Source organism: Panthera onca, chromosome B1, assembly GCF_046562875.1.
Source record: "Panthera onca isolate mPanOnc1 chromosome B1, mPanOnc1 haplotype 2, whole genome shotgun sequence".
NCBI classification, from domain to species: domain Eukaryota; kingdom Metazoa; phylum Chordata; class Mammalia; order Carnivora; family Felidae; genus Panthera; species Panthera onca.
The window spans coordinates 21,259,028-21,286,946 of NC_138342.1; the positions used below are offsets into that span (position 1 = coordinate 21,259,028).

At 37.5% G+C, this 27,919-nt stretch overlaps 1 protein-coding gene and 1 long non-coding RNA gene across 8 annotated transcripts in view; one reads left to right on the plus strand and one right to left on the minus strand.

The window, feature by feature from the left end:
• The window catches only part of RBPJ (recombination signal binding protein for immunoglobulin kappa J region), a 219,220-nt gene that overhangs the window by 146,022 nt on the left and 45,279 nt on the right, over window positions 1-27,919 (plus strand). For 3 of the 7 annotated variants that reach the window (XM_078446230.2, XM_060655297.3, XM_060655295.3), the window contains exon 2: window positions 6,572-6,754. The exons of the other annotated variants lie outside the window; for them this stretch is intronic. In XM_078446230.2, the coding sequence (XP_078302356.1) occupies window positions 6,738-6,754 (17 nt within the window). In that variant the 5' untranslated portion in view covers window positions 6,572-6,737. The remainder of the gene's footprint in view (window positions 1-6,571; window positions 6,755-27,919) is intronic. 7 annotated transcript variants of the gene reach the window in all.
• Window positions 27,787-27,919, minus strand: part of LOC132692635 (uncharacterized) — a 41,203-nt gene continuing 41,070 nt past the window's right edge. Inside the window, exon 3 of the long non-coding RNA XR_009616480.1 lies at window positions 27,787-27,872. This is a non-coding gene — a long non-coding RNA (uncharacterized LOC132692635). The remainder of the gene's footprint in view (window positions 27,873-27,919) is intronic.

The window sequence follows — 27,919 nt, forward strand, 5'->3', positions numbered from 1 at the left end:
AATTACTCAAAGTTAGGTTTAACTTTAGGTTTATAATCCTCTTTAGCATTGGCAAAAACTAAAGTTGAAATTTCCTAGAATGTGTGGTTTTCATACTTTTGATAATAGCAGTGGTTAATTTTCTGTCATTATATAACAAGATTGTTTCCAAGACTTGGTTGACAGAAATTGTTTAAAATTCAAGTGTCTGTAGAACACATCCTGTAAATTATGTTACATAATTTAAAAGACTTTGCTTCATCAACTCAGTATACCATGTTTTCTCAAAATATTTTTATATACAATAAGCTTGTGAGGATTTATATAAAAATACCAACTTGGCTCAGTATGTCATACGTTGTAGGTGCTGAAAACATTAAAAAAAAAAAAACATGTTTTTCACTTCTGGTCTCACCTATTTCTTTTTTTTTTTTTTTGTCTCCTTTATGTATGTATGTATGTTTGTTTGTTTGTTTGTTTGTTTATTTAGAGCACATGAGCCAGGGAGGGGCAGAGAAAGAGGGAGAGAGAGAATCCCAAGCAGGCTCCACACTCTCAGTGCAGAGCCCAATGTGGGGCCCCATCTCAAGATCTTGAGATCATCACCTGAGCTGAAATCAAGAGTTGGGATGCTTAACACTCTGAGCCACCCAGACTCTCCTTTACTCTTATATTGTCATTGTGATGTTAAAGTCTATTTCACACACTGCTCCTGCAGTTTGGGGGTCATGTGAAGAGGTCCAGAGATCTGAAACACCATTGTGTGTTCTGAGAAATCTCTAAGTTCCACTATGGCTAGAACGTACATTGTATTTGTATGGGTAGGAGAAGCTAAGAAGCTGGATCAGGAAAAGACCCTGTGGGAATGCAGTTGTCCAGCTAAACCCCAAACGCAGCAACCTGTATTCTTTCATAACTTTCTTAATTTTATGTTCTTTTGTCGTCCAAACTTAATTTCTTCAAGAGTAACTCTACCTCCGTATGTTAAAAGCTGGCAAATTTCTGTATCACCTTTTAATGATCTCTTAAATTTTCTGTTGAGATTTCTCGTCATTTAAATGTAAAGAGTAGAATTGAAAAAGAAGGAGACAAAAATATGTGACAGATCAAAAACTTTTTTGGAGTATTTTCTGACCTTAGATTCTTGATTTAATGGGTAAATTTTCTTGCCCTTTATTTAGAAACATAAAGTTGAAGGACAGAAATAAAGGAGAATTTAAGAGTCTGTGATTTAGAAAGTGACCTGCTAGTTGGCATGAAATCAATTTATTGGGTTACAACTAGCATTTAAATTAAATCATGACAGAATAGGATACAGTTAATATTTCTGAGTGCGTATCAGGTTATGTATAAAAACCTACTTTTGGTGATGGTAAGCAAAGTTTGGAAAACTCTTATTTAATATTTATGTATGCTTTTAGCATTTCTATCTATATTGTAAAGATAGTATCCATTCATTTACTTAGGTATTTGAGAACCCACTGCTTCTCTTTCTCATCCTCTGTCTCCTTTCATTTGGGCAGTATTATGTGCCAGATACTGTTCTAAAGCTTTTACATGTATTAACTCATTTTTTTTTTTCTTCCATTACACAAATGGTATTTTTATCCCAATTTTTCAAAAGGAGAAGCTCAGGTGCCTAGTGATGATTAACTTGCTTGAAGTTGCATAGCTAGCTTGTAAGTTGTGGATCTGGGATTCAGATTCAGACCCAGGCAGTCTTTTCTTCAGAGCCCGTTCTTCTAACTACCACGCTTCATTGTCTCCTGTGTGAAGACACTTCTCTGACACTGTGATAAGTGCTAGAGGTACATCTGAAATGGTTCTTGATGTCATGGAACTTAGATATTTATAAATGTTGTATTTATAATTCTCTATATTTGTTAAAATATATAAAAAGATACACAATGTGGGGAAACACTATATATAATTAAGTAACTGTATATAATTAGCATATTACCATGTTATAAATTTCAGTATCATTGACTGTTATTTCCATTGTGTGGATATGGCATAATTTAACTATTCCTGTGTTGGAAAGAAATTCTCATTCCTTTCTTAGTAAGTAATATTGCAGTGAACATCAGAATGCATTCATTATTGTCATTTCAAATTACTATGTGAGTCTATTTACAAAAACCTAAAAATTTGAAGTTACTGGCATCTGTTTCTAATTTTTTGAAGTTTACCCTTTAGCAGTAGTGCTAATCTGCCTTCATAAGCATTGTATTCAGTAGTTACAAACAAAACAGAATTCATTCAAAAATGTCCTATGTCAAACTATCTTCTTTTAAAGTCTCTGTTGTCCTTAATATTGTCATTGCAGTGTATAAGCCCTTCCTAAATATTTTCTTTCATTTACTCAGATGTTTCTTTTTTTTTTTTTAATTTTTTTTTTTTAACGTTTTTATTTATTTTTGAGACAGAGACAGAGCATGAATGGGGGAGGGGCAGAGAGAGAGGGAGACACAGAATAGGAAGCAGGCGTCAGGCTCTGAGCCGTCAGCTCAGAGCCCGACGCGGGGCTCGAACTCACAGACTGTGAAATCGTGACCTGAGCCGAAGTCGGACGCTTAACCGACTGAGCCACCCAGGCGCCCCCAGATGTTTCTTTTTTTAATTTTTTTTTTAATGTTTCTTTATTTTTTGAGAGACAGAGACAGAGCATGAGTTGGGGAGGGGACAGAGAGAGAAGGGGAGTCACAGATCCCGAGGCAGGCTCCAGGCTCCGAGCTGTCAGCACAGAGCCCAACGCGGGGCTTGAACTCATGAACCATGAGATCATGACCTGAGCCGAAGTCGGACGCCTGACTGAGCCACCCAGGCGCCCCTCAAATGTTTCTATACTTACTATGTTTTAGAGTATATCAGACATGCCCCCCATCATGAACATTCTTTGTTTAGTTGTCAATCATGTATCCAAAATGTGGTGCGTAACATTTTCACATACTTAGGTCATTAGTGCCTACTTTGTTCCAGGTCTTTGGTAGTTAGATAATACGTTTAAAAAGATAAAGATAACAGTTTCCCTATTGGACATAGCATAGTGAAGGAGGCTGTAACGACTGGCATGGAAATATATTTGTCTCTTTTATAAGAAGTGAAATATTTTGTAGACAGTTGATAGAGTCTTTAATTAAAACACTAATTTTACAATTAAAAAGTATATAGTTGCACATCAGAATTTCTGAGGGGCATTCCTATTGTAATCCACTATTTTGGATATTAATGCTTGTAAAATGAGTTATACAGAAGGGTTAGTGTTATTGATGAAGATATTTTTTTTTAATTTTTTTTTAACGTTTATTTATTTTTGAGACAGAGGGAGACAGAGCATGAACGGGGGAGGGTCAGAGAGAGAGGGAGACACAGAATCAGAAACAGGCTCCAGGCTCTGAGCGGTCAGCACAGAGCCCGACGCGGGGCTCGAACTCACGGACCGCGAGATCGTGACCTGAGCCGAAGTCGGCCGCTCAACCGACTGAGCCACCCAGGCGCCCCGATGAAGATATTTTTAAAAAGACCTTTAAGTTTTTTATTGTAATAGTTTGACTCTTAAATGTAGTAATTCTGCAGGATTTTGTTTCAGCAGTGTATAAAATGGTTTCTTTGAGTCATCTAACTACTTACCAAACAGTGGCCGTAGTAGTTGTGTTGATCGCTTCTGCAGTTAGTTTTGGAATGTAGTGTGGATGCATGGTTTCCATTCAAATTTGAAATTGTTTAGGAGTTTCCTTTCCTTAACTTGGCAGATTTTTCTTCGGTCCTTTTTGTTTCTTTTTTAGTTTAATAATGTTTTGAAGTATTGGAGGGAGCTGTCCATCTACTTTTGGGCAGGGGGCTTGTTTTGTTTGTATTTTTAATTACTGATAACCTGACTGAATGGCCTCCCCTCTCTGAGCTAGTAAATATCTCTTTCCATGAGGCTAATACTGGTAGCAGTTTATGAGACAGGACCTGTTTGGAAAAATGTGGCAGTGTACCCTCTTTTTTTTTTTTTTTTTTTCTTAAGTAGGCTCCACACCTTACATGGGGCTTGAACTCATGACCCTGAGATCAAGAGTCACATGCTCTGCTCACTGAGCCAGCCAGGCATCCTGGCATGTATCCTCCTAAGGAAAATACTTTTCATTGCTCATTTTTCTTTGGTCATCTAAAATTCATGTTGATAACTACTGTGGTTTCCAAGTCCTCTTGAAAAGATATTTAAGTGTATAACTTCATGGAAATACTAGATTTCATTTGTAGGACTCAAATGGAGTTTCTGATTTTAGTGTATATGTCTGATTCAAATCCTTAGTGGCTTGACAAAGTGTAAATATAAACCATGGCTACAGATCTATTTACGTATGTTTGACTGGGTTTTGAGTGAAGAAGGCTTTGTAAAATTAAATTATTGTTAGGGGCGCCTGGGTGGCGCAGTCGGTTAAGCGTCCGACTTCAGCCAGGTCACGATCTCGCGGTCCGTGAGTTCGAGCCCCGCGTCGGGCTCTGGGCTGATGGCTCGGAGCCTGGAGCCTGTTTCCGATTCTGTGTCTCCCTCTCTCTCTGCCCCTCCCCCATTCATGCTCTGTCTCTCTCTGTCCCAAAAATAAATAAAAAACGTTGAAAAAAAAATGTAAAATTAAATTATTGTTATATCAGCCAGGTTGAAAAACAAACGTAAGTGTTGGACTTGATTTCTTCTGACTTACTCTAGAAGATAGATTGGCATAGCAGATTGCTTAAATAATCTCTGAGCCCGACCTCCCCGCTGCAGAAGGAGGCAACTAACTCCTCAGTCTGGGCGTGGTAGACCAGGATGAAATAGCAGTGGTGCTTTGCACGGTTCTTGGCATAATGACAACGGATGTCAGCCTCAGGACCCCCACTCCCCCAGCAATATTCTGCAACAATATCGTAACAGATAAGTGCTGAAATTCTAGCTAAAAGGTCTAGATTTAGGTCCTAGTTCTTTTACTGCTTGCTTTCTTAGGTCAGTTAGTTGGCCACAGTGTCCATTTTGTCCTCTATAAAATGAGGTTCTAAAAATGAAACGACGTAATGAGTAAGAGCTTCGGACCTAGGCTTTGATTCTTTTTTATCTAATGTATTTATATTTTGCCCTACTTCCCAATAGTTGGCATTAATTTTTACGTGCAAGGGAGGAGCTGTCCTTCAGGAATATCAAGCTAGTAGTTGTGTGTAGGACGCATTTACTTGGAGGAGCAGGGTATAGGAAGCAGCGCGAGCGCCCTTCCAGGGAGTTGTAACATCTATTGGCCCGTCAGGAGGCCTTGAGGTGAAGTGAGAAGGGGCAGGGGGGTTCCACTGCGTGGTAAAACAATCTGTTCAGAAAGACTACCGTGGCTCTAGTGATTTCACTGGACCGGGTCCCTTGATTGTGTTCTTCATTAGCTTCTTCCTGCCTACGCTGGTAGAGTTCTTTCCTCTATGCAGTTTTGTCACTGTTATCAGCTTTCTGAACAGAGACCTGTATTTTGTTATCTGCATTGTCCACAACCTGCAATAAATCTAAATCTCAAAAATATGTAATTTTCTGACATCGGACTTTGAAAGGTTTTCATCAATTGAATCTACTTTTGCAAAAAGGAAATAGTTCCAGTTTTTCCTTAACACAGACTTTTTAGTGCTGGCTGGGAAATTTTGTCATTTTCCATTTCTTGTCTTTTACCTTCACACGAGCTGTTCTGTAGACCCAGAGCATCACAGACCTGTTCCGGTGACTCTTTTTCTTTGAAAGCCCTTTTTATGGCTTGCTTTTATTTCAGTCATCCTAAAGTAATTTTAATTGCTTTATGACAAATGCGTATTGATTGTCAGTTAGTTTTACTTTCTCTGTGTAGCTTGAGTACTCCTTCTGGTGACTGTTACAGATTGCCAAACCTGAGGCAAAAGTAGAGTGAATTCTTAGATTTACAATGTGGCATATAAACTTATCGTATCACTTGAATAATGAAGTGTTTTAAGTATTTTATATAAGAAAGGTGGGTGGGAGTGAGGACCATGGGACGGAAGCCTGCCAGGGCAGCCACAGAGCAGCAGTACCAGTTGGTAGTTAGCCATGTGTTGTTCATTGATACGTGCATACTCTTATAAAAGTAAGCTTTACGAACTGGAGCTCTTTTCAGCGTAATGACTTCCATGGAATTAAAAAGATTTAGCGATGTTAGCATCAGGTGGGACAGGACCCTCTGCTGTACTTACTAATGAGTTCCCTTTTATACAGGTTGTGTGGGTTATTTTCAGCTCTCTCTTAACACAGAATAGAAGAGCTGGTCAATCAGAGGCACCCACCAAGTGTTCAGATCTGTCTTTTAGATTATTTTCATTTCGTGAAAAGAACACTGAAGAATCACTTGGGGCAAAGAGATTTGGTGGGGTTTTGTTGGATCTCCATAAAGCCACAGAGCTGTCGCGCCAACTGCTAAGCATGTATTCCTTCTCATCCATAATGAGGCCTCACGTTAAAAAATGACTTCCGTGGTAGCAGCAGCAGCTTTGTTTTTGTTAGTCGTGGCAGCAGTTAACAGTGCACCAGTGGCTTAACATACCAACACTTAAGTCCTTATTTTTTGTTTTTGTTTTTAAGTCATTGAAATTATGAGACTATCATTCAAATGGAAGCGTTATAGTTCTTCGGAACCATTATGATCTCAAAAGGAAAGGAGAATGATACAGATACACTGGCTGAGGTGTTTTGAGGTGCATCGAAGTGTTCCAAGCTGTGACTTACCTTAACATGTTCTTGAAGTACCATGGCGTGGATTAAAAGGTATGCTTTAGAAATCTCCCAGTGACCCCAGGGTCATGGATAGAATGAACGCTCGTGATTCTATATTTAATTGTCACATAGTTAAAGAGATTTTAATACTTAGATTATAGATGCGGTTATGGATTTATGGTGATAGTATTTTTTCTTTTGTTAAAAAAAACCCCATGTATCTATTACCAGCTTGATGAATGATTCCCTCCCCTCCCCATCCCACCCCCACCCCCGGCCCAAGAAATGGTTATAGAAGACACTGGGATAGATATTTTCCCTGGATTTGAATAGTGATGGGCTGTAATTTCTTTTACCAAATAGTTTAGGAATTATTCATGTATTAGTCTGTAATAAGCTCTGTGGTCTGCATCGTAGACTAGTTTGTCTGCCGTGCTGTCATTTCATGGCCTGAACAGGAAATAGTTGGTTAAATGCTTTAGTTGGAGCCTTAATTTGACTAAACAAAATCATTCTTACTTGGACCATTTATAGTTCATGCTTGTTTTTGTCTTTTACAAATAATTTTTCCTGAGAGAAAAAGGAGTGTCTTCTTATTAACAGTGATTGTTACTGCTTCTCTAATTAATCATTCACGTGTTTGTGGTATGTAGTCCCACTGTTATTTGTGGTTGCTAATAGTGGTAATTCTAGGTTTCATATTACCCACTTAACCATCAAAAATTGTTAGGGTTTTTGTGTTCATACATTTTATTTGACTGATGTAGTCAAAACTACTTTTTAATTATTTGAAACCTTGGAAACCTCCTACTTTTGTATGGCGTGCTTCCTGCTAAATGTTTGCTTAGGGATGGTGGAAGTGAATAAACCCAGGAAGAACGCAGAGTTTATTACTGTTGTACTGGGTTCAGAATTCTTCATCTCTTAGGTAATGAAGGAAAGTATATTGGGAAGGTAACAGTTTAAATCATTGATAGGTAAATTTAATAGAAATATACTAGAGCAGTCTGTAATTTTTATCAGTTGGGCTACCTTATGTTAAGATCTTTTGACAAGTTAGCAGTTAAATTCTAGGTGGAATTTAGTTATTAAACATAAGACAAAAGGGCTTTATATTAAATTCTAGCCTATAATGACAGCAGTGTAATCAAGTTTTGAGGTAAGGTCGGCTGCTTATTAACCAAGGCAATCATTCAGTTCAATAGTATCTACTCTCTAAAAAGATCTTTTCTGACATGGGTTGGAGATGATATTGAATACATTGTTTATAAAATGTATTTCTTTATAATATTTGCTATTTCAGCTTTAAAAATCTCTTTTTGTGGGGTAGTACATGGGGCATCTGTTTTTTGTTTTTTGTTTTGTTTTGTTTTGTTTTAACTCCACAGAGGATTCTTGATGCAGAGACCAGAGTTGGGAACCCTTTGGAAAAGTTTGTAACTTAGTGGTTAAGAGCTTACACTCTAGTGCCAACTGACCTATGTTTCAGATCTAACACTTAGTTTATTATTTTGACAGGTTGTAAAAATGATATGGAAAAAAGGTTTATATATTAAAAATATAGTAACATAAGTACACATAATTATATAATTTATGTTAGTGCATTTTATATGTGTGTGTATATATATGTGTGTGTGTGTGTATGTACATGTACATATCCATATATAGGTTATATACCTATATAAATAAATTATACACACAGTGCTGGGTAGGAAGCCATTGTTGAGTAACAGATGATTATCAAATGCCAGATCAGGAACCTGATTTGGGAGGGGGGGGAATGCTATTAACATATTTTTCTTGCCTTGAGTTTTTACACTTTCTCACATGATCTTCCTAGAGCTAAATGCACAATCACTATTTGACTGATGCTTTCAATTTTTTGGGCTTTTTCTCATCAGTGAAAGGTGGTCACTAGAGACTGGTAATTTATCTATGGTCCTCTAATTCTGCCCAAGTAGAGCATTCTCTAAAGCTATGTTTTTCAAATTGCAGGTTTCAACCCATTCATTAGCGGGTCAAGAAATTGATTTAATGGGTTATGATCAGCATTAAGACACATATTAGAATAGAAAATAAAATATCAGAGAGCATGGGCTATAGAAAAGGCTATTTAAAAAATATTTTGTTTCAAGTTTTTAAAATGCTGAAATAAAATGTATACACATTTATGTTGATTGGATTGCTTTAAGTGTGCCTACCATGGTCACAGATGCTATTGGTCTGTCTTGTTTCACCTTGTTAAGAAATAACCAGGATACGTTCCAGTCTGTGGCTTGTAATGGTATGTCGTGCTCTATATTACCTTCAAGGATCCCCTTACGATCCCTTTCATTTGAAGTGAAGGTTATTATAGGAGAGTATCTAAGGAGTAGAGGAGAATAGGAGAACATAATGGCTTTTGAGTGGCATTAATCAAGGGTGTTTTATCAAGTAGAGTGATCAAGTATACTGCCCCTTGGCATACATTCTGGTATTTATCATCTATAGATCAGTGATCTTCAAACTGCCAGTAGTAGCCTATTCTGGAGTCAAATTAATAAGTTACTGCCTTTCCCCCTTAATTAAATGAAGCGGAAAAGAACAGAATAGCAAATGTCTTAATGTATCCCACAATATGGCTTTGTAAAACTTTTGTTTTAGGGGCATGTATATGTGCCAGATTGCAGAGACCTAAGTACTGGTAAAGATCAATTGGGAAATTGTATGAAGCTCAGTCTTACAAATCTAGATTGCCAAACTGACCCCGGCCAGAAGACTTCAGATATCTAAAACAGGATTATCAGTTCAGTCGGTGGTCTTATCTCTGATGGTAGGTTATAGTTAATGAGCTGTGAAACATTTTTGTTGTTGTTGTTGTTGTTTTTAAGAGAGACGGTGCATATGCAGGGGAAAGAGGGAGTGAGAGAGAATCTCAAGCAGGTTCCATGTTCCTCACAGAGCCCTATGTGGGGCTTGGTCCCATGACCCCCAGTATCATGACCTGAGCCGAAATCAAGAGCCATTCAGGTGCCCCTTTGTTTTTGTTTTTTGTCATGTTACTGGTATGTGTGAACAGGTGTGAGCTTGCCCTGGTAAGTATTTAAAGTCTCCTAGGTAAGAAATTTATAATATATACTGCTTGAGGACGAATTTACTCTTACTTTACATTGATGAAAGTGGCCCATACAATTAAAAAAAAAAAACAAACCCAAACACCTGATGATAGATACTAAAACCCACCCAGTTCATTTTCTCATTCCTTATATGTTAGGACTTTGCATGTAATAAACAGGTGCTGCTTCAATTCAGAAGATAGACATAAGTTTAATGTTGCAAAAAGATTAAGCATAAATCATATAGATTATAATATTTAGTGTAGTTAAATGTTAGACCTTTTATTTTTTTGTATATGTGTATATGTGCCTGTGTCCACTGCAGTGTCCTGCTAACAGGCAGATATTTGTTTTATATATTTGTTGAAGGTGATCACAGAGTTTCTGGTGAATATTTTAAAATAAAGCTTCAAAGTAGGACAATATCAGCATGTGTATGTTTTAGGATTGTGTCTAAAATACAGTTTCTCTCTAGAAAACAATAAGAGAATGAAGACTTCTGGTAAATGGTTTCATAGCAATGGAATTTGTATATTAGCTTTCTCCACTTGGGAGTTGAAAAATGGAAGAAATCTTTGCCAGAATAGGAGGCCAAAAGATGATAAGCACAATTCATCTTTCTTTGCAAGTTCTTGGAATTTGAGTCAGACATACATAGTTCCTGCTCTGAATTGGGTACGATATACTAAACTTAGAAATCATGTTTTGAAATTACAGAAGATAAAGTAGTAACCACCACCCTCCCCCACCCCCCCACCCCCGCAACCAGGGGATTAAGTACGCCGTTGATGGTAGGTTGTCTTTGCACCAGTGTGTGCACCAGGGGTAAATTGCTAGCGGTGAGGTAGAAAACAGCCTGTGGATTCAGAGAATGGGAAAATTAATCCTGTTTTTCCATTACTCCATTTCCCCAAAACCTCCCACTCCCCACCCGACCTTGCCTTCTCCCAGATTGTTCAGTTCTTCCTACCCTCATCAACAGCATCGCTTGGCTCTTCATCATTATTTTAGTCCGGTTTATTCCCAACCTCCTCTCTCTTCCTCATGCTGCTTCTCCTGTTGAGACTGCAAAGTTTCATGGTGTTGCTTCCTGGCATTTATTTCTTCTTCACAACTATGTCCCTTTACTTTAGTTACCAGCATGCATGAGAATGACAGCAACTTGTATCCTTTGTCTTTGGTAGATTTTTCCTCCTAACATGTAGTTTAGAAAGAAACTAAACTGTATTCTAGTTTAGTTGGCCTCGAACTGAGAGCAGTGGCCACAGATGGCCCCAACCACATATCTAGGATTAGAAGAAAGAACATTTCATAAATTACTGTTAATTATTAGATATGGTTCCAGGATACTTTTGGTTACTAAAAACAAGTCAAAAACTCTCTTAAGAATGAAGATTAGCTGCTTTGAGAGTGTTTTAAAAAAATGTTTTAGATTATGAAAATAACAAAGTTTTAAAAATCTTTTGTATAAATAACATTGTTAGCATTAGGCACTTTCTCAAGCTAATTTATAGTACTTTGAAAAACATTGCCATTTTGCCTGTTTCTGGAATCTGGGATATCTATTAAAAGAATACTTTAGAACTCTATCTCAAGCATGAACCTAACTGAAGTGGAATATACTAGGTCAGTAATTGTCATGAAAATTGGGGAATATCTTGCTTGTGAAAAAAAAAAAAGAAATCAGTTTATCTTGTAATATTGAACTGCTAGGCGAGTATGGGGAGACTAGTGCGTAGGTGAGCCAGAAATGTGCACACATCCCAAACCTGTTGCTTAAATGAGGGGTACGGTTTTCATTATGGAGACCTTATCAGCCATGTGGCCAGGTTCTTACACATCAGAGCGAGTGAACTGCAAATAAAATAATGGCAGCTTTAGATGACGCCCACAAGTCGTCAGGTGTTGCTTTAACAACCGTCACATCAGCATATACTCTTTAAAAATAATGACTGGAAATGTACGACTTTGGAAAATAGCGATCGGAAAGGACAGCTGCCTTCTTCCACTCCCCCACCCTGCCCGCCCCTCGCTCACACGCTTGCGCTCTGTGATTATTTGTTATAAGGAATCCTGGGGAGGAACTCTTGGGGTGGTCGTTAGGACAAAGTATGTTTTCAGAGCATTTACTTTGGTGGAGTGCTTTTGTGTTTCGTTACAACAATGGGAGGACCAAGGTGATTAAAAATGTGCTGCAAGTGCTGATAGTAGCAGCTAAGCGGCTAGATTAATCAAGTCTGCATGAAATTTACCTTTGTGAAAATTCCTTTTTGGTTAAAATTCCTGTGGACAAAGTAATCTGTGAGTGGGAAATTGTGGCCTGGGGCAGGGACAAGGCAGGTACAGGTGGTGACTTGGAGCAGGTAAAATCCTTTGGGAACATTGACTTTTGAAGTAAAAGCTGTGGCTCCACCCGCCGAGAACCAGTTTTCAATGCCACTCTCTCTACCCCCGCAAGTCATACTGTGTTTTGTTGACTCCTGTATCCCCTGCCCCCAGACAGTGACTAGTCATAGCAGGTACTTAGTAAATACTTGTTAAGTGAACGAACTTTTGGTAATAGAGGTTATTAACATGCATTTGACCTGTCATGGCAGGACAGACCATTTCTTATGTGCCAACTTCTTAATTTACAGACGGAGAGAATGAGTGGATATATAAGGAAGTAATCACATTTTGAAATGATTTTAATTTCTTCAGTTTTATCGTCACTGAACTCTGAGTTAGAATTTGTATTAAAGACCGAGAAAATCTTGAGCGCATAATAGCTAGTATTTAAGGAGTGTTGGACTTACAGAATGCCCCCTCCAGCTCTCCAGGTTGTTACAATTAACGTTTGTATTTTACAGTGTGGAGACTGAAGCCCTCGAATAACTGTGAAAGGGCTAGAGTGGTTTTTTGTTAGAAAGACCAGGACTTTGGGGGAACAAGTCTTGGAAATAGTTTATACAATAATTCAACAGATTTTTCTCACAATGGTAGATCTCCAAGTGTGAGTTTTTTTGTTTTTTTTTTTAATAGGGAAAGAATGATTGTGATCTATGCTCGTATCCCACAGAAGAAAAGCTCTGTATTTGAACTAAAACATTTCCATATTTGGGATTGACCAGATTTAGTTTGTTAGGAGGTGGACAATTGCCCTTTTATGGCCGCGAGACACTCCATTACTGCTTTATTTCTCTTCGGCTTGGTGGCTCTGACACTTCCTCAGGCAATCCTTTTCTCTTCTTTTTCACTGCTCTGTTGCATCCCAGTGTTCTCTGTATCCTTTCTTCTCTTCCTACCCCACAACCTCCTCTCTGTTTTACATGCAGCCTTAACAAACAGGAATATTTGCTCTGCAGTCTTCCTGTTTAAAATAATGTGTGAACAGTGCTTTTGAGTGTGAGAACTGGGCAGACCAAGTGAGAGAAAGGAGGATGTTATAAAAATAGTATAAAATGTAGGTCCTAGCAAGTTGTCCAGAAGTCAAAAGGGTTGACCCCAGGACAAGTAGTATTCCTCTGTCAGATTAAAAGATTTGTTGAGTATAATGACCAGACTGGTCGGATTAATTCTTGAGGAATACTGGAACCAAACCAAGGCATTGAGGGATAACCAGGAAAAAAAAAAATCAACAATTAGAACTGTGACTCCCCTTTAACTTTGATTTTCATTCCAAAGTTCAAATTTATACTTAGAATTAAGGATCTAATTTTAGTCTTAAACTTTCCTTCATACCTAGGAACCACCATCATTTAAAAAGCCCAGAAAGTTAAGGGCGCCTGGGTGGCTCAGTTGGTTGGGTGTCCCGACTTCGGCTCAGGTCATGATTTTGTGGTTTGTGGGTTCGAACCTCATGTCAGGCTCTGCGCTGACAGCTCAGAGCCTGGAGCCTGCTTTGGATTTTGTGTCTCCCTTTGTCTCTGCCCTTACCCTCCTCGCTCACTTGCTCTCTCTCTCAAAAATAAATAAACATTATGAAGAAAAAAGCCCAGGAAGTTAATTTGTCAGTTGCATCAATATTATTGGCTTATACATAATGGATCTTATATTAGTATTTGATTATTGAAACTACAATGAAAAATTGCCTGGGTGAAATTGCTGGAGACCTATACCTGGTATATGTAAGTTTTCCTATCAGTTAGATTCCTCAAAACTGTGTAAAGGAACATGGACTTCTAAGTACCTTGTTTCAGGAGTATTGTTTATAGCCCCATTTAGATCTTGATAAGAATCTATCAAAAACATGGATTAATACTTTTTTGAAGATGTCAACATGGCTCATTAAGGAACATTGGTATTGTTGAGCAAGTAATAATAGTAAACTATAGCAGGACATTCTCCTTAGGAAAAGTAGATAGTTTAATTAACATGAGGAAATTAGTCATCGTTTTAGGTTTTTGGACTTGGTAAAATAGTTCCTTTCTCTCCTTTATAAAACTTGTAAATTTAATAATTGACTTATTTGGGAGACTATAATTTTTTTCTCCAATGTGGAAAATAGTGTTCTAATTTCAGATCAATTTGTTCATGATTATTTTTAATTCAGAATAGTTCATCTAAATAATATTATAGCTTAAGAGCTACTATTCCATAATTTTTTTTTGGTTTTGCCACCTTTTTTTCTTTTTTAACATATGACTTGCTATTATTCTGGTTTATTGGGTTAGTGAACACATACTGTCTACAGGCTTATGTTTGAAAACTTGATGTTAACACTATACACACTTGAGCCAACTTTAATGTGAATAATATAAGCTTATAGGTTTGGCCATATTTCTCTTATGCACACTTCTATTTAAAAAAAAAAAAAAAAAAAGGTTGTTCAGCATAAAAGTTATGGCCTAAAAAAATCCACTGTGCCTATCTGATTTATTGAGGAAACAGGTTGGCATTTTTTTTTCTCCTATAGCTCTTTAAAGGCTCTGGATTCCAGTAATCCCTACAGCTATTAACACATCAGATTTCCCTGGTTTATTTAACCTAGTGGCATTGTTTCATATTTTCTAGTTTGATTACTACAGCATTTCATTCTTGAGATTCAACAGTTTTTGTTTGCTGAGAAATAGTTTACAAGTTAAAAAATGATTTTTCTGAAACATTAAATTTTCATATGATGGGTGGTTTGTTTAATGAAAAAAGAAAATAGACATTAATTTATCAGTGAATTAGGGAGAAAAACGTCCTTATTTTGGGAAGATAAAGAAGCAGTTTAAGGACCAGAGTATGGCTTCCTTATGTATTTATGTGTGGGTCTCATTATCTTGACCTTAGTATGGTCGATGCATAGTCAGAGGTAGGAGAAAGTCCTGCCTTGTGACTTTCTGAGCTCAATTTTCTTTCTAAGTTTGAAATAATGCCTACAGGTCAGGGCTATGAATGAGAATTAAGTGACAGCATATATAAGGAGATACATGCTATTTGTTGTTACATACTTCTCTGTTCTGCTATATGAGGCCAGTTTAGGAAGCTGTGGATAGAAGTAGTAATGAGAGCTTCCTTTAGCCTTGTGGAATCGGGGAATGGAAATATAGAAGATAATTTGAGATACAGTTGGCAGCATTAGTCAATGATTTGTTTATGACAGAAGGAAAGAATGAGAAGAGGTCAGTAAGACTACTACTGTAGAGAAACGACATGTCTTCAGGGAGCATGCAGGTGTAGAAGTTGGTAAAAGGAATGTTAAGAATTAAGTGGCTGCAGTAGAGTTTATCTTTAAGGAAGACCTATCCTCCTGTTTTCTAGTTAGACAGTTTGATGTTGGGCCGTCGACTAGACAGTAAATTAACTCTGACAACACAGCTTTGCAGTTTGCATAATTTAAATTCATAGCACAGCAAAACACTAAGTACATACATACGTGAATGACTCAGATGGTGAGTGAAACCTCTTCCTATTAAAGGTGGTTATTCTCGTTTTCTTTGTTGCTTCCCAGCTTTTGCTCCTGTGGTAGTGCTTCGACACCATCAGTTTCTGATGATCTATACTTTTAATCACTTCATGGTCGTTCCCAGTTCAGAACCTTTCCTTTATGCTGAGCAGAGGTCCTCAGATGATTCGAGTATTCGGCTGCTTTTCCTACCACCCAGGGCAAAGCAGTTTGCCGTCAGATTGCACTCTCAACTTCTGTGCCGCTGTCTTGCGTATTACCTTTCAGAGTCCTGGGACTCCTGTGAGGCTTGAGGAAGCAGATACTAGCTGCTGGGTCCGTGTTTTTGGTCCTAGTGGTGCATGAAGGCAGCGTGACAAGTTACTGGCTCGGATAGACTTTGGCAGAAAGCCATCTTTTAAGCTTTGAATTGTGGTTAAGACCACTTCTTCAGAGTGGTTTAGGCATTACCACAAATGCAGGTTTATTATATTATGGCCTGTTGTAATTCAGAAGAAATGCATTGTTTTGGGCATTAACACTCAATGCTGAAAGGCATTTCCTTATTCATGCAATGGTATTATAAAAAACATTTTGGAAGTCTCTTTCCCATTCTGATCATATGAATTTTGATCATTTTATTATTTTTGTTTATTAAAATTCTCCATTTTAATTCAGTGTCCTATGATTGGCATCGTTTATTATGCCCTCAGGAACAGGGTTCTTTGAAACTGCTTAACTCCTTTATAAACCCGAGTCCTAGCCTTACCTTTATTCATTAGACCTTATTCTGGCTACCCTATCCATAAATGTTCTGGTCCGTGTTTTTTCAAGGGAAATAAAAGGCGGATGCACTGCTGAATTCAGATACTTGAGAATACCAAACTGTGTTAGAGATTTGGCTATGTAAGAAATTGGCCAAACATGGTTTGATGGAAGTTGGGCTGGTACTGTGTTTGTATAATTTCTATCACCATAAAAAAGAAGAATGTAAAACCTCTTTGTTTACTGAAGATGTTTTGTGTAGATTCTTGGTTCCTTTCAACTCAGAAGAAAATGTACTTTGCAGAATTATGATCGATAGTGTAAATAGTAAAGTCATAAGACACAGTTCCCACTACAATTGTAACATTTTTCCTTGTGCGAGGAAAATGTAAGAGTAAATGTCAAATTTATGACATACATTTGTGGGCACACACGTGTCTGTATGCATATGTGTGTGGTAGCCAAGGTGTGGCTCCTCTGGCAATTGTCTTTAGATTTACTGAATTTTATGTATTGATAGCTTTAAACAGCATTTTTTTCACTTTCTAGTATTCGAAGAAAATTTTACCCTTTACCTTTAAGATTTAGTCAGTAGCTGAAGCATTGGGAGGGTAAAGAAGGTTTCCTTTTTGGTTTTTTGTGGACCCCTCACTGAAGCAAACCACATCTGTGCTTGTATCGTAGAAAGTTTTAGGATCAGTTACTGCACTTTACAATTCTAGCATAAAATTCATATCCCTGGCCCCATGTTCGCATGTTAGCTAAATTCCATCTTAATGCAGAGTATATGGAAAACCATGAACATTATACTTTAGCTCTGGTTTTTTTGTTGGTTTGTTTTTAATGTTTTATTAATTTTGAGAGGGACAGAGACTGAGTGCGAGCGGGGGAGGGGCAGAGAGAGAGGGAGACACAGAATCCGAAGCAGGCTCCAGGCTCCCGGCTCCCAGCTGTCAGCATGGGAGCCTGGGGCTTGAACTCAGGAACCATGAGATCATGACCTGAGCCAGAGTCCAACACTTTAACTGAGCCACCCAGGTGCCTGGGCAAGGTAGTTTTCTGAGCTAATTTCTGCATCTGCATAATGAGGATAATAGCACCTACCTTATAGGACTGATAAGTGTATGCAGTTGAGATATGCAGGCATAGTACTAGCCTTATGCCAGCCCTCTAGTAGCTGCTGTTACAGTGTAGTCTGTACGGATAGGGACAGTGTGTCTTATTTGTTGCCACATGTTCCAAGTCTAGTGCAGTGCTTAACACACAATAGGCACTTAAATGTGTGTTAAATGATTAAGATAAAAATAACCAGAATATAGGAAAACAATTAAACCATTTTCTGTCTCCTTCCTTTTCTCAGTTTTAGATTAGATAGGCAAAGGAAGCAGTTTTAAGATTAATAATGGGAACATTTTAATCCTAGTACATATTCAGCATTTTTTCCATGACATTTCATAGTTAGTGATTTTTTAAAAATACATAATCTTGTGGTAGATGATTTGCCACAGATGATCCTGATATTTTGCCTACTAAATAGGAGAGAAGATTGTGGGAATATCTGATCTACAATTTGGATGGAGAGGGAGGAAGACCAATTTTGTTAGGACTTACATGCCTGTTGACATGATATTTAACTTTTCTTAATATGAAATATATCATCCTGGGATGGTGTAGCCCAGGACTAGAAGATCACTGCCTTGGGGCGCCTGGGTGGCTCAGTTGGTTGAGCGGCTGACTTCGGCTCAGGTCATGATCTCACGGTCCGTGAGTTCGAGCCCCGCGTCGGGCTCTGTGCTGACCGCTCAGAGCCTGGAGCCTGTTTCTGATTCTGTGTCTCCCTCTCTCTCTGACCCTCCCCCATTCATGCTCTGTCTCTCTCTGTCTCAAAAATAAATAAACGTTAAAAAAAAAAAAAAGAAAAGAAAAAAAAGAAAATCACTGCCTTATAAAATTTTGATGTTAAAATAAAATTTGAAGGCAATAGGAATGAATTCCAGGAAAGAACTCTTTCTCTCCACCCCCCGCCCCAACCAGCCATTCATTCAAAAAACAATTAAGAAAAATATGCATAATACCCACATACACACATATATATTTCTAAATTAATGTCATAAACCTACAGAAACAAAGCACACAAATTGTAAACGTACAGTAAAGTGAATCTTCGTAAAGTGAATCTTCACAAAGTGAATATACATGTGTGACCATCACACGCATGAAGCAAGAATGTTACCAGCTCCCTGGAAGCCCTTCTTGTTGCCCCTTCTGGTCTCTCTGCTACTCTCCCACAGGTAACCCGTATCCCGATGAACACTGCACATTAGTGTGGCTTGTTTTTGAATTTCCTATAAACAGATTTATATAATTTTGTGCCTTTTTGAGTCTGGCTTCTTTTGCTCGCGATCAGCATATCACATATATGGTGATAGCTTGTTCACTTTGGTTACTGAATAGCACTCTGTTGTATGATTATTCCTTAATTTATCTGATCCTTGACACTGGTCTTTTGGGTTGTTTCTAGTTCTGGCTTATGTCTGATGCTACAGATGTTCTTGTACATGTCTTTTGGTATCCATTTATACACATAATGTGGGGAGAGTATTTTTACTACTTTGGAATTTCATCGGCAATAATAATCTCAAGTCAGCAAGCAATATATTTTAAACTGTTGTCAATGGGCTAGCGGTATCACTACGTTCTCAGGTGTACTTGCCTTAAGGAAGAGTCACAGGCCTCCATGTCCTGCCTAATTGCATGATACTGCTTCTCAGGCTTTTCTGTTGCATAGGCTGAGTCAGGACTAAGTAGGGAGACACCCACTGAACCTAACTTTGAAAGGGAAACATGCTTTTTCTACTCCTCCCATTTCCTTCCGTGTGATGGGACCTATGTGATGTATGATGCTTGGCCTGTCTCCACATACCAGGTGTGTGGAACATTTTATTTTTAGAGCGTTAGGACTCAATATAGAGTGTGGCTTTAAAATTTCAAGTTCTTTTGGCTTAATAGTTGTGTGGGTTTTTTTCACTGAAAATTACTTATTTTTCCATAACTTATTCTTTGGAGGCAGGAACTTCTGATGTAACCATTTTTCTCATATCCTTTCCTACTAAAAATCTCCTTGGCCCTTTGTACTGTAGGGTAAGCTTCCATCTCAGAAATCATTGATGGCCACTTCTTGGGGTTCTGACCTATCTCAGTGTCAGACGTTTCTTGTTCACTTGTCCGAGGCAGTGGTTAACAGGTAACTGGAGCCCTTCCCAGACAGATGTTTTATACACTAAATGTTGCATGTATTTGCAAGAGTAGAACCCACGAAGAACAGGTGGGAAAAAAAATCCCATTGTGGATGGTTATACTGTTATGGCCTTCTAAATTTTCTGTAGGGAGAAAAATGTCTTTTGCTGCCTTCTTTTTTCTTTTCAACCCCTCCCTCCCTTCCTTCCTTTTTTTTTTTTTTTGACTCACTAAGGTTAGAATATTTAAGGATGAGAAAAAAGTTAATACCTCTTCTGATTAATAATCAGATTTATTTCTTCCTGCAGAGAAATTCCAAGTGGCTGCTTAGCCTTTAAAGAACTGACAACCTTAACATCTCTGACAGAAAATTTGTAGGGAGGAAAAAAATCTTCACTGCTTGTAACTTGAGGTGGGCATGAAAAATAAGAGGGGACATGCGTGGGAGAAAACTTTGTGACTTCATCTCATATATAAGCCAGTTGTCCATGATCACTTGTGGATTTTCTATGAAAGGTGTTTAGTCCTAAACAGTTTTTGATGGGTTACTTGTGTGCTGTCTGGGCTGCCCTTCCTTGGAAGGTATAAATTCTAGGGCAAACCTCTCTTTCTCCTTTCGTATCTTTGCCTTGATGGTGGTAGGAACCGTTTGTGTGTGTGTCTGTGTACATGTGGATACACATGTGCTATTTCTATTTATATGTTCATATACTCCTCATTTGTTTGTTTTGGCACCTGCTTGTTGGTGTTTAAGTTACTGCGCAGCTGCTGATACTTGACCTGGTAGTAACTTAGGACCCCGCAAAGCTGAGCCCTTATCTCTCTCTGAGCCGTAGTTTAAGGCAAAACTAAATGTGTTTTTGTGTGTGGTAAATTATATATGATGACATAAAATGTATCATTTTAACCATTTTTAAATGTACAGTTCAGTTGCATTAAGTACCTTTACGTTATCGTACAACTATCTCCATCCGTCTCCAAAGCTTTTTATCTTCCCAAACTGAAACTCTGTACTCTCTCTGCTCCCTGACCCCTATCGCCAGCCCCAGCTCCTGGCAACCAGCATTCTACTTTTCTGGCTCTGTGAATGTGGCCACTCTAGGTACCTTAAAGTGCAATCCTAGAACATGTGCCCTTTCGTGTCTGGCTTATTTCTCTCAGCATAAAGTTTTCAAGGTTCATCCACGTCGTAGCATGTGTCAGAATTTCCTTTTTAAGGCAGAATAATATTATATGTGTATACCACATTTGTTCATTTCGTCATTCATTAGTAGGCATTTGGGTTGTTTCCACCTTTGGGCTGTTGTAAATAATGCTGCTGTGAGCAATGGTGCGCAAGTATCTGTTTGAGTCCCTGCTTTCACTTCTTTTGGGTTTACACCCAGACTTGAATTTGATTGGTCATGCAGTAACTGTATGTATAATTTTTGTGGAGGAGCCACCGCACTGCTTTCTATAGTGGCCGCACCATTGTACATTCCCACAGTAAGGTACAGAGGTTTTAATTTTCCCATATCCTCACCAACACTTGTTATTTTCTGTTATTTTTGATAATCACCATCCTAATGGATGTGAAGCGGTATTTCTTTATGGTTTTGATTTGCATTTTCCTAATGACTAGTGATGTTGAGTATCTTTTCACGTGCTTATTTGCCATTTGTTTATCTTCTCGGACAAATATATCTGTTCAAGTCTCTTTCCTGTTTTCTTCTCCTGTACCTATTTTTAAATCAGGTTTTTTGTTGTTGAGTTAGAGGAGTTTTTTATATATTCTGGATGTTAATCCCTATGAGATACATGTATTTCTAAAACAATATAAATGTGTATTTGGTTTGAAGGGTCTATTTCAGTTTTACCATATTTGTTAGAGTAAATATCATTGAGTAATCCAGCCTTGAAGGAGTAGTGGTGTTTTACTGAGTGCTTATTCGTACCAGGTACTCTTTAGGTGCTATACATAGATCAACATTTTAAATTCTCGTGAGACTCATATGGAAGTACTGTTATCTGTGTTTTCAGCTGAGGAAAATGAGACATAGAATTTAAGTAACTTCCACTTGTGGCATTAAATCTGGGATTTGAATTTAAGCAATGCAGCTCTGGAGTCCAGGTACTTACCACAGCACTTGTCTACCATTCCCACGTGTGATACTCTGTGTTCTCATCAGGTGACACTTTGCACCTCTGGAACGCGGCCTTAAAAGGCAGTTCATAAGGTCAAGTGAGGCATCTGAAGGAGTTCTTAACAAAAATTAAGCAGATAGCTAAGATTGGAACCTATTTAAAGCTCTTTAAGTTGCATTGTATTTCCCTTTGTGGAGGTATATGTTTTCCTTAAGGGTGTGAATTTCTTTATTTGAATTGGGCATATGTTTTTCTAAAGTAGCTTTCCCAGGGAAATTTGCTGAGACTGTTTTTTGAGCAAATTCTTAACTCGTATGCCTTTATCTGTTTTTACTTTAAGCTACCTGTGTTGTACCCTTGGTGTGTGAGTTGATTTCTAGAGAATGTAATTTTATTTTGCTGTTTACCTAAACCAGACTTAATTAGTAAAGAATAAGGCACCTGTTAAATTGTATAACACATTCTAGAACAAATTGGAATTCTTGCTGCTGCCTGTAATTATCACAAATAATTGTGTATAAGGTGTATGTATTTTTTTATACGTGCACTTGGGGGAGATGAAAATGTAGATCTTATTTTCTCATTCAAAATGAATGCTGCTAACTGGTTTGCTTTTTTTTTTTATTTTATTTATTTATTTTTTTTATTTAATGTCTTTATTTTTGAGACACAGAGAGACACAGAGCATGAGCAGGGGAGGGGCAGAGAGAGAAGGGGACACAGAATCCAAAGCAGGCTCCAGGCTCTGAAGCTGTCAGCACAGAGCCTGACATGGGGCTCAAACTCATGGACTGTGAGATCATGACTTTAGCTGAAATCGGATGCTTAACTGACTGAGCCACCCAGGCGCCCCTAACTGGTTTGCTTTTTTAGGTATATATGGCCGCGACTGGGAGGTGGTATATAGTCAGAAAGTGATTGCTAATTGTACACATGACATTTACTTTTTTTGTCGTTGTTAATACAAATGATGCTTTATTCATCATGTTTCTTCGTATGCATATTTTTCCACAGTCACAAATTGTCTACCTATATAATAAATTTCTTGAATTATTAATAGACATTGTTAAAATGTGTTCCAAAAAGATTGCACAAATTTAAACTCCCGACAGTGTGTGAGATTTGTTTGTCCACTCGTGCACTAGCACAGAGTATTAGCAAAACTTTACATCTATAAGCGAATCTTGCGTAATTGTCAAGAGAACATAAAAGCTATATCAGGAGGCTGGCCATAGTCTTTTATATGACACCTCCCCTGAATGTTTTTTGATAGGTTTGTCACCACCAGTTTCTGTGGCAAAGCAGGGTCAGGCCAGCAACTTGATCGAGAGATTAGTGTTTCTCAGAGTGTGGCCTTTTTATTCTGATACAATTTCAGTTTACATAAGAATTACAAAAATACTACAAGGAAAATGCCAGGTATCTCAAGTGTTAACATTTCACCACATTTGCTTTATTCTTCTGTATGTCTACACACACGCACGCACACAATTTATTTTCTGTAGACCATTTGAAGGTAAGAAGTAGACAACTTTCCTTTAGTTTCCCTAAATATTGTGGTGGTTGTTTCTAATAAAAGTAAGAACAGTCCCTTACATAACCCCTGTACAATTATCACAACTAGGATGTTAAGATTGATATAATTCTGTTCTCCACTCTGCTAGCTCTATTCAGATTTTGTCAGTTGTCTGAATAATGTCCTTTATAGCAGAAGTAAATTCTGGATAGTATGTTGCACTCAGTTATCATGTGTCTTTAGTCTCTTTTAATCTGGCCAGTTCCTCAGTTTTTTATCTTTCATAACCTTGATGCTTTTTATTTTATTTTATTTTTTTAATTTTTAACGTTTTTTATTTATTTTTGAGACAGAGACAGAGCATGAACAGGGGAGGGGCAGAGAGAAGGGGAGACACAGATTCTGAAGCAGGCTCCAGGCTCTGAGCTGTCAGCCCAGAGCCCGACGCAGGGCTCGAACTCACAAACCTCGAGATCATGACCTGAGCCGAAGTCGGGTGCTTAACCGACTGAGCTACCCAGGTGCCCCCAATTTTTTTTTAATTTTTTTAATTAATTTATTTTTTTTAATGGTAACCTTGATGCTTTTAAGAGTATAGTTCAGATACTGGGCACCTGGGTGGCTCAGTCGGTTAAGCATCTGACTTTGGCTCAGGTCATGATCTCACGGTTCATGAGTTTGAGCCCCATGTCTGGCTGTGTGCCGACAGCTCAGAGCCTGGAACCTGCCTCGGATTCTGTGTCCTCCTCTCTCTGCCCCTCCGCCCGCTCACACTCTTTGTCTCTCAAAAATAAATATTGAAAAAAAAAATTTTAAGTAATTAAAGTATAGCTCAGTTATTTTGTTGACTAATCCATGCTTTAGGTTTAAATTTTCTCGTGTTCAGCTTCAGTTTCTACATTTTTTTGTCAGTAACATCACAGAAGTGATAATGTACTCTACTTAATGCATTATATTAGGAAGCATTGTCAGTTTGTCCCATTCAGTCTTTTGATATGTGAAATTAGCATAGTTTGCCCAGTGTCCAGTTGCCCCCTCTTCTAGAAGCCATAGATTTTAAGATGCATACTTTTCATATAAGATCTCATCTGCAGTGTTAATGGATGCCAGTGTTCTCGCAACTCAGTTATGCTATCTGGATAGTAAGGCTTATGGTTCTTGCAGATTTAACCCGGGAAAGCCCTTCCCCAGGTAATGGATTTTTGGAAAGGCACCCCCTTATCCCAGTAATAATATTGGAAATATCTAAGAAGGCAGATACTGAGAATAGCTGGAGATGATGGTCTCAGTCACCCTTCAGTTATGTCTTTCTGCTTTTCCTGTTGCTTTTCACAAACTGCTGCCACATTGTTACAAAGATAACTTTGATATTTTTCTTTTATTGTAAAGAAAAGGTAGAATAAAAATTAAAGAAACCGTGCTTTTCAGATGTTCTACCAGTACAGGGAATTGGGGGAAGCACGTTTCTCCACCTGATGGGGCCAGCTGCAAGCATGGCTTGTCTTTGAAATCTACCCCGTAGGATATTTGTTCTCATAGAAACACATTTAATACATGTGATGGCCAGGAGGGCACGTGGTGCCAAGGACCACTGGTTGCACCTCAACAGGTTTTGAGCAGTATTGTTACCAAATGTGATTCTTGAGGGAAGAGCAAGTTCAAAACTAGAAATTAAAGTAGAACAAAGGCAGACATGTTTTGCTCAAAGTTGTGTGACTTAATAGGCTGTTTTCTGCCACGGACAGAGAATGGATGAGCTTTTTACAGTAGAGATAAATTACATATTTATTTTTAAAAAAATTTCAATTGGTTAAATATTAATCTCCAGTTCTATCCAATAGGTACAATATGTAGTTTCTAAAATTTTACTTTTGTTAATTACATAGAAGAACATCTTTGCATATATTTCACTGTCCATGTGTCCTAATAGCATATACGTTCCATAAAGACATAGATTTGTTCACTGATGTATTCTATATATCTATACTTGATTTCTACTAGGTGAATGAATGAATCTGGAGGCAAGGACAGAATGTTATATGTAGCCTTTTCTAATTAGCCTCTTATATTTTTTTGTGAGTAAATTATCAAACAGCTTCCTAGTATATTTTGCTTTCTTTTCATATTATACATTATCATAAAATAGAATAATAATGTGTATTACCTATTTGTTTCCTTCTGATGGCATGGCCAGGTGTGCATTCTTGAGGATATGAGTCAACATTACTAATTTTTCCTCAATCAAGTGCTATTTTATTTCACTGTCTTAAATCATGGGAATCCCAATACTTTCCAACTGTATAAAATTAATATGCTGTTTACAGCAAATTTGGTATAAAATTTAGTTTATGAGTTTGGATTGTTCATGCTTTCTTTTCTACTTATTTCCTGCAAATACTACACCAATGTTTCTTGCCTTTATTTTGTTCTCATTTCTGTTAAAGCAGAAAATTTGTGAAATACAGTAAAATAGAGGCAGTTGCTTTTAGTTCCACAACCCAGGGGCACAAGAGTTTCCCAAAGACTTGAGCTTGTTTTCCAGCCACATCTGTTTTTAAAACTGATGTTCTAATATTGTTACTCTAGGTAACATCAGGTTTTGGGGACTTTTTGTAGCAATGTGTTACGATCAAGTCATGATCTCATGGTTCATGGGTTCGAGCCCTGCATCAGGCTCTGTGTTTCCCTCTCTCTCTGCCTCTCTCTGTCTCTCTCTCAAAAATAAATAAACATTAAAAAAAAGCCAGAATCATAACTTTCCCCCTTAGATATGTAAGCAGATTATTATATATTATTACATTTAGTCAGAACTACATTTTATATAATACAGCATGCATATAATTTGAGAAACTTCTTGCCGATGAGATATCGACAATCTATACTATCAAAAAGATAATTGGATAGCAGTGATTCTTTGTCACAATGAAGAATTAATTCCGTATTTTATAAAATTAAAAGCATCCTTAGAGTACTTAGGGATTTAGATTATTTTTTATTGTTAAACATGCCATACACCTATTATGAAAAGCATTTTACATGAGAGTGGTCTAAACTTGGTTGGTCCAACTTATTTCTGGTTCACTTGTTAACACAGATCATGTGAATAGACACCTTGTTTTTATTTTTTTATTTTTTATTTTTGACACCTTGTTTTTAAAATAGATTGCAAATAAAGATAAAAGTTTATGCCTATCTTACCATTCCCTATTATAAGAGTGAGAGATAGAGTTTAATCTTTAAATTATAATCAGTCTATGAGAAATTGATAATGGACTGTAGTCATTTCTGCTGAAAGGTGAATATTTTGATTGCATGATATAAATATTGCATCATGAATTTTTTTGAGTCATTCATGTTTAAAAATGGACCTTCTTTTCTGCAGTAGATAATTCTTGAAGTTGTATATATTGTATATCAGATTAGTAGTGAAAATTACAGGATCCATAATGCACCTTATTATGTAACTTGACATTTTAAAATATGTGGACCTATAAATTTTATTAAATAATTAGGATTTAGTTCAGCTGCAAGCTTCAGAATACTTCACTGTGAACCTAGTAAATGCTTTCATGACTTTTCTTAAAAAACCCATTTTCTTATTCTTCCCCTATTGCAGTAAATACAGTAACCATTAGTTTTAAGGAGATAGTGTGATGGCGTATGCATTAAAGAAAGGACTGGGATCGCTCGCAACAGTTAATGGAGGTGCTTTATTATCTACTGAAGAAGCAATTTAATTTTATTAACAGATTGCTCACCTTAGGATGGCGCCTGGATAGAATGTTGCTAAATTTTGAAGTGCTGTTCCAAGCTCAACGTGCAGACTTGCTGAGTTCTCTTGCTCATGTTTTCTGTAGGGGCAGGAGGGATTCTGCATGAGAATGTTGTGTAATTGTTGATTTCATCCAAGGGGTATTTCCAAAAAGGAATAGAGACAGATATTTTAATTAACACTTAGTTGTTAATCTGATTTTGAAAGCATTTCAGAGCACCGAGAAACAAACTTTATGTTTCAATTGTGAGTACAGTGGATCTCTTACTCGTCCTGTGATAAAGCTGTGTCAGATCCAAAAGGGTGCCTGATGGTTGGAATATTAGTATGGAATGCTAGTATGAAGGGTACCATGTCATGATCTCCACTGGAAAGTTTTATTGATTTCGTTAGCTGTGTCTCTGTAAAATTTTCACCATTTTAACCACCTCACTTTGCTTGTCTTTATAAAGTGCAACTGTGCTCTTTCTTACATATACAGTATATGCAAAGAAATATTTTAAAGGCTGTCTTAAACTTCTTGGTTTTTGTAAACTATATCTAACATAGTAAGGCAGTTTAATGGTACGTGTAATCAGTTTGAAAAATTCAAAAAAGTCTTCCGTTTGGAAAAAGATTCAGGAGTAGATTTTCAGCTTTAATTCCAGAACTGAAATTTACAGATGAGCCAGTAGTTCAGTGAGTGTTTGTTGTTGTTGTTTTTTGTTTTTCAGTAGTTCAGTGGTTTAGAACCTGTGGTCTTCAGTGGCCCTGCTGATGTTGCTGCTAAAACATTGTGTTTTGTTTCTTGGTTTTTAAAATTGAATATCCTGCAGGGTAAAATCAAAGAATTAATAAGTAATTCTTCCAACAGAAA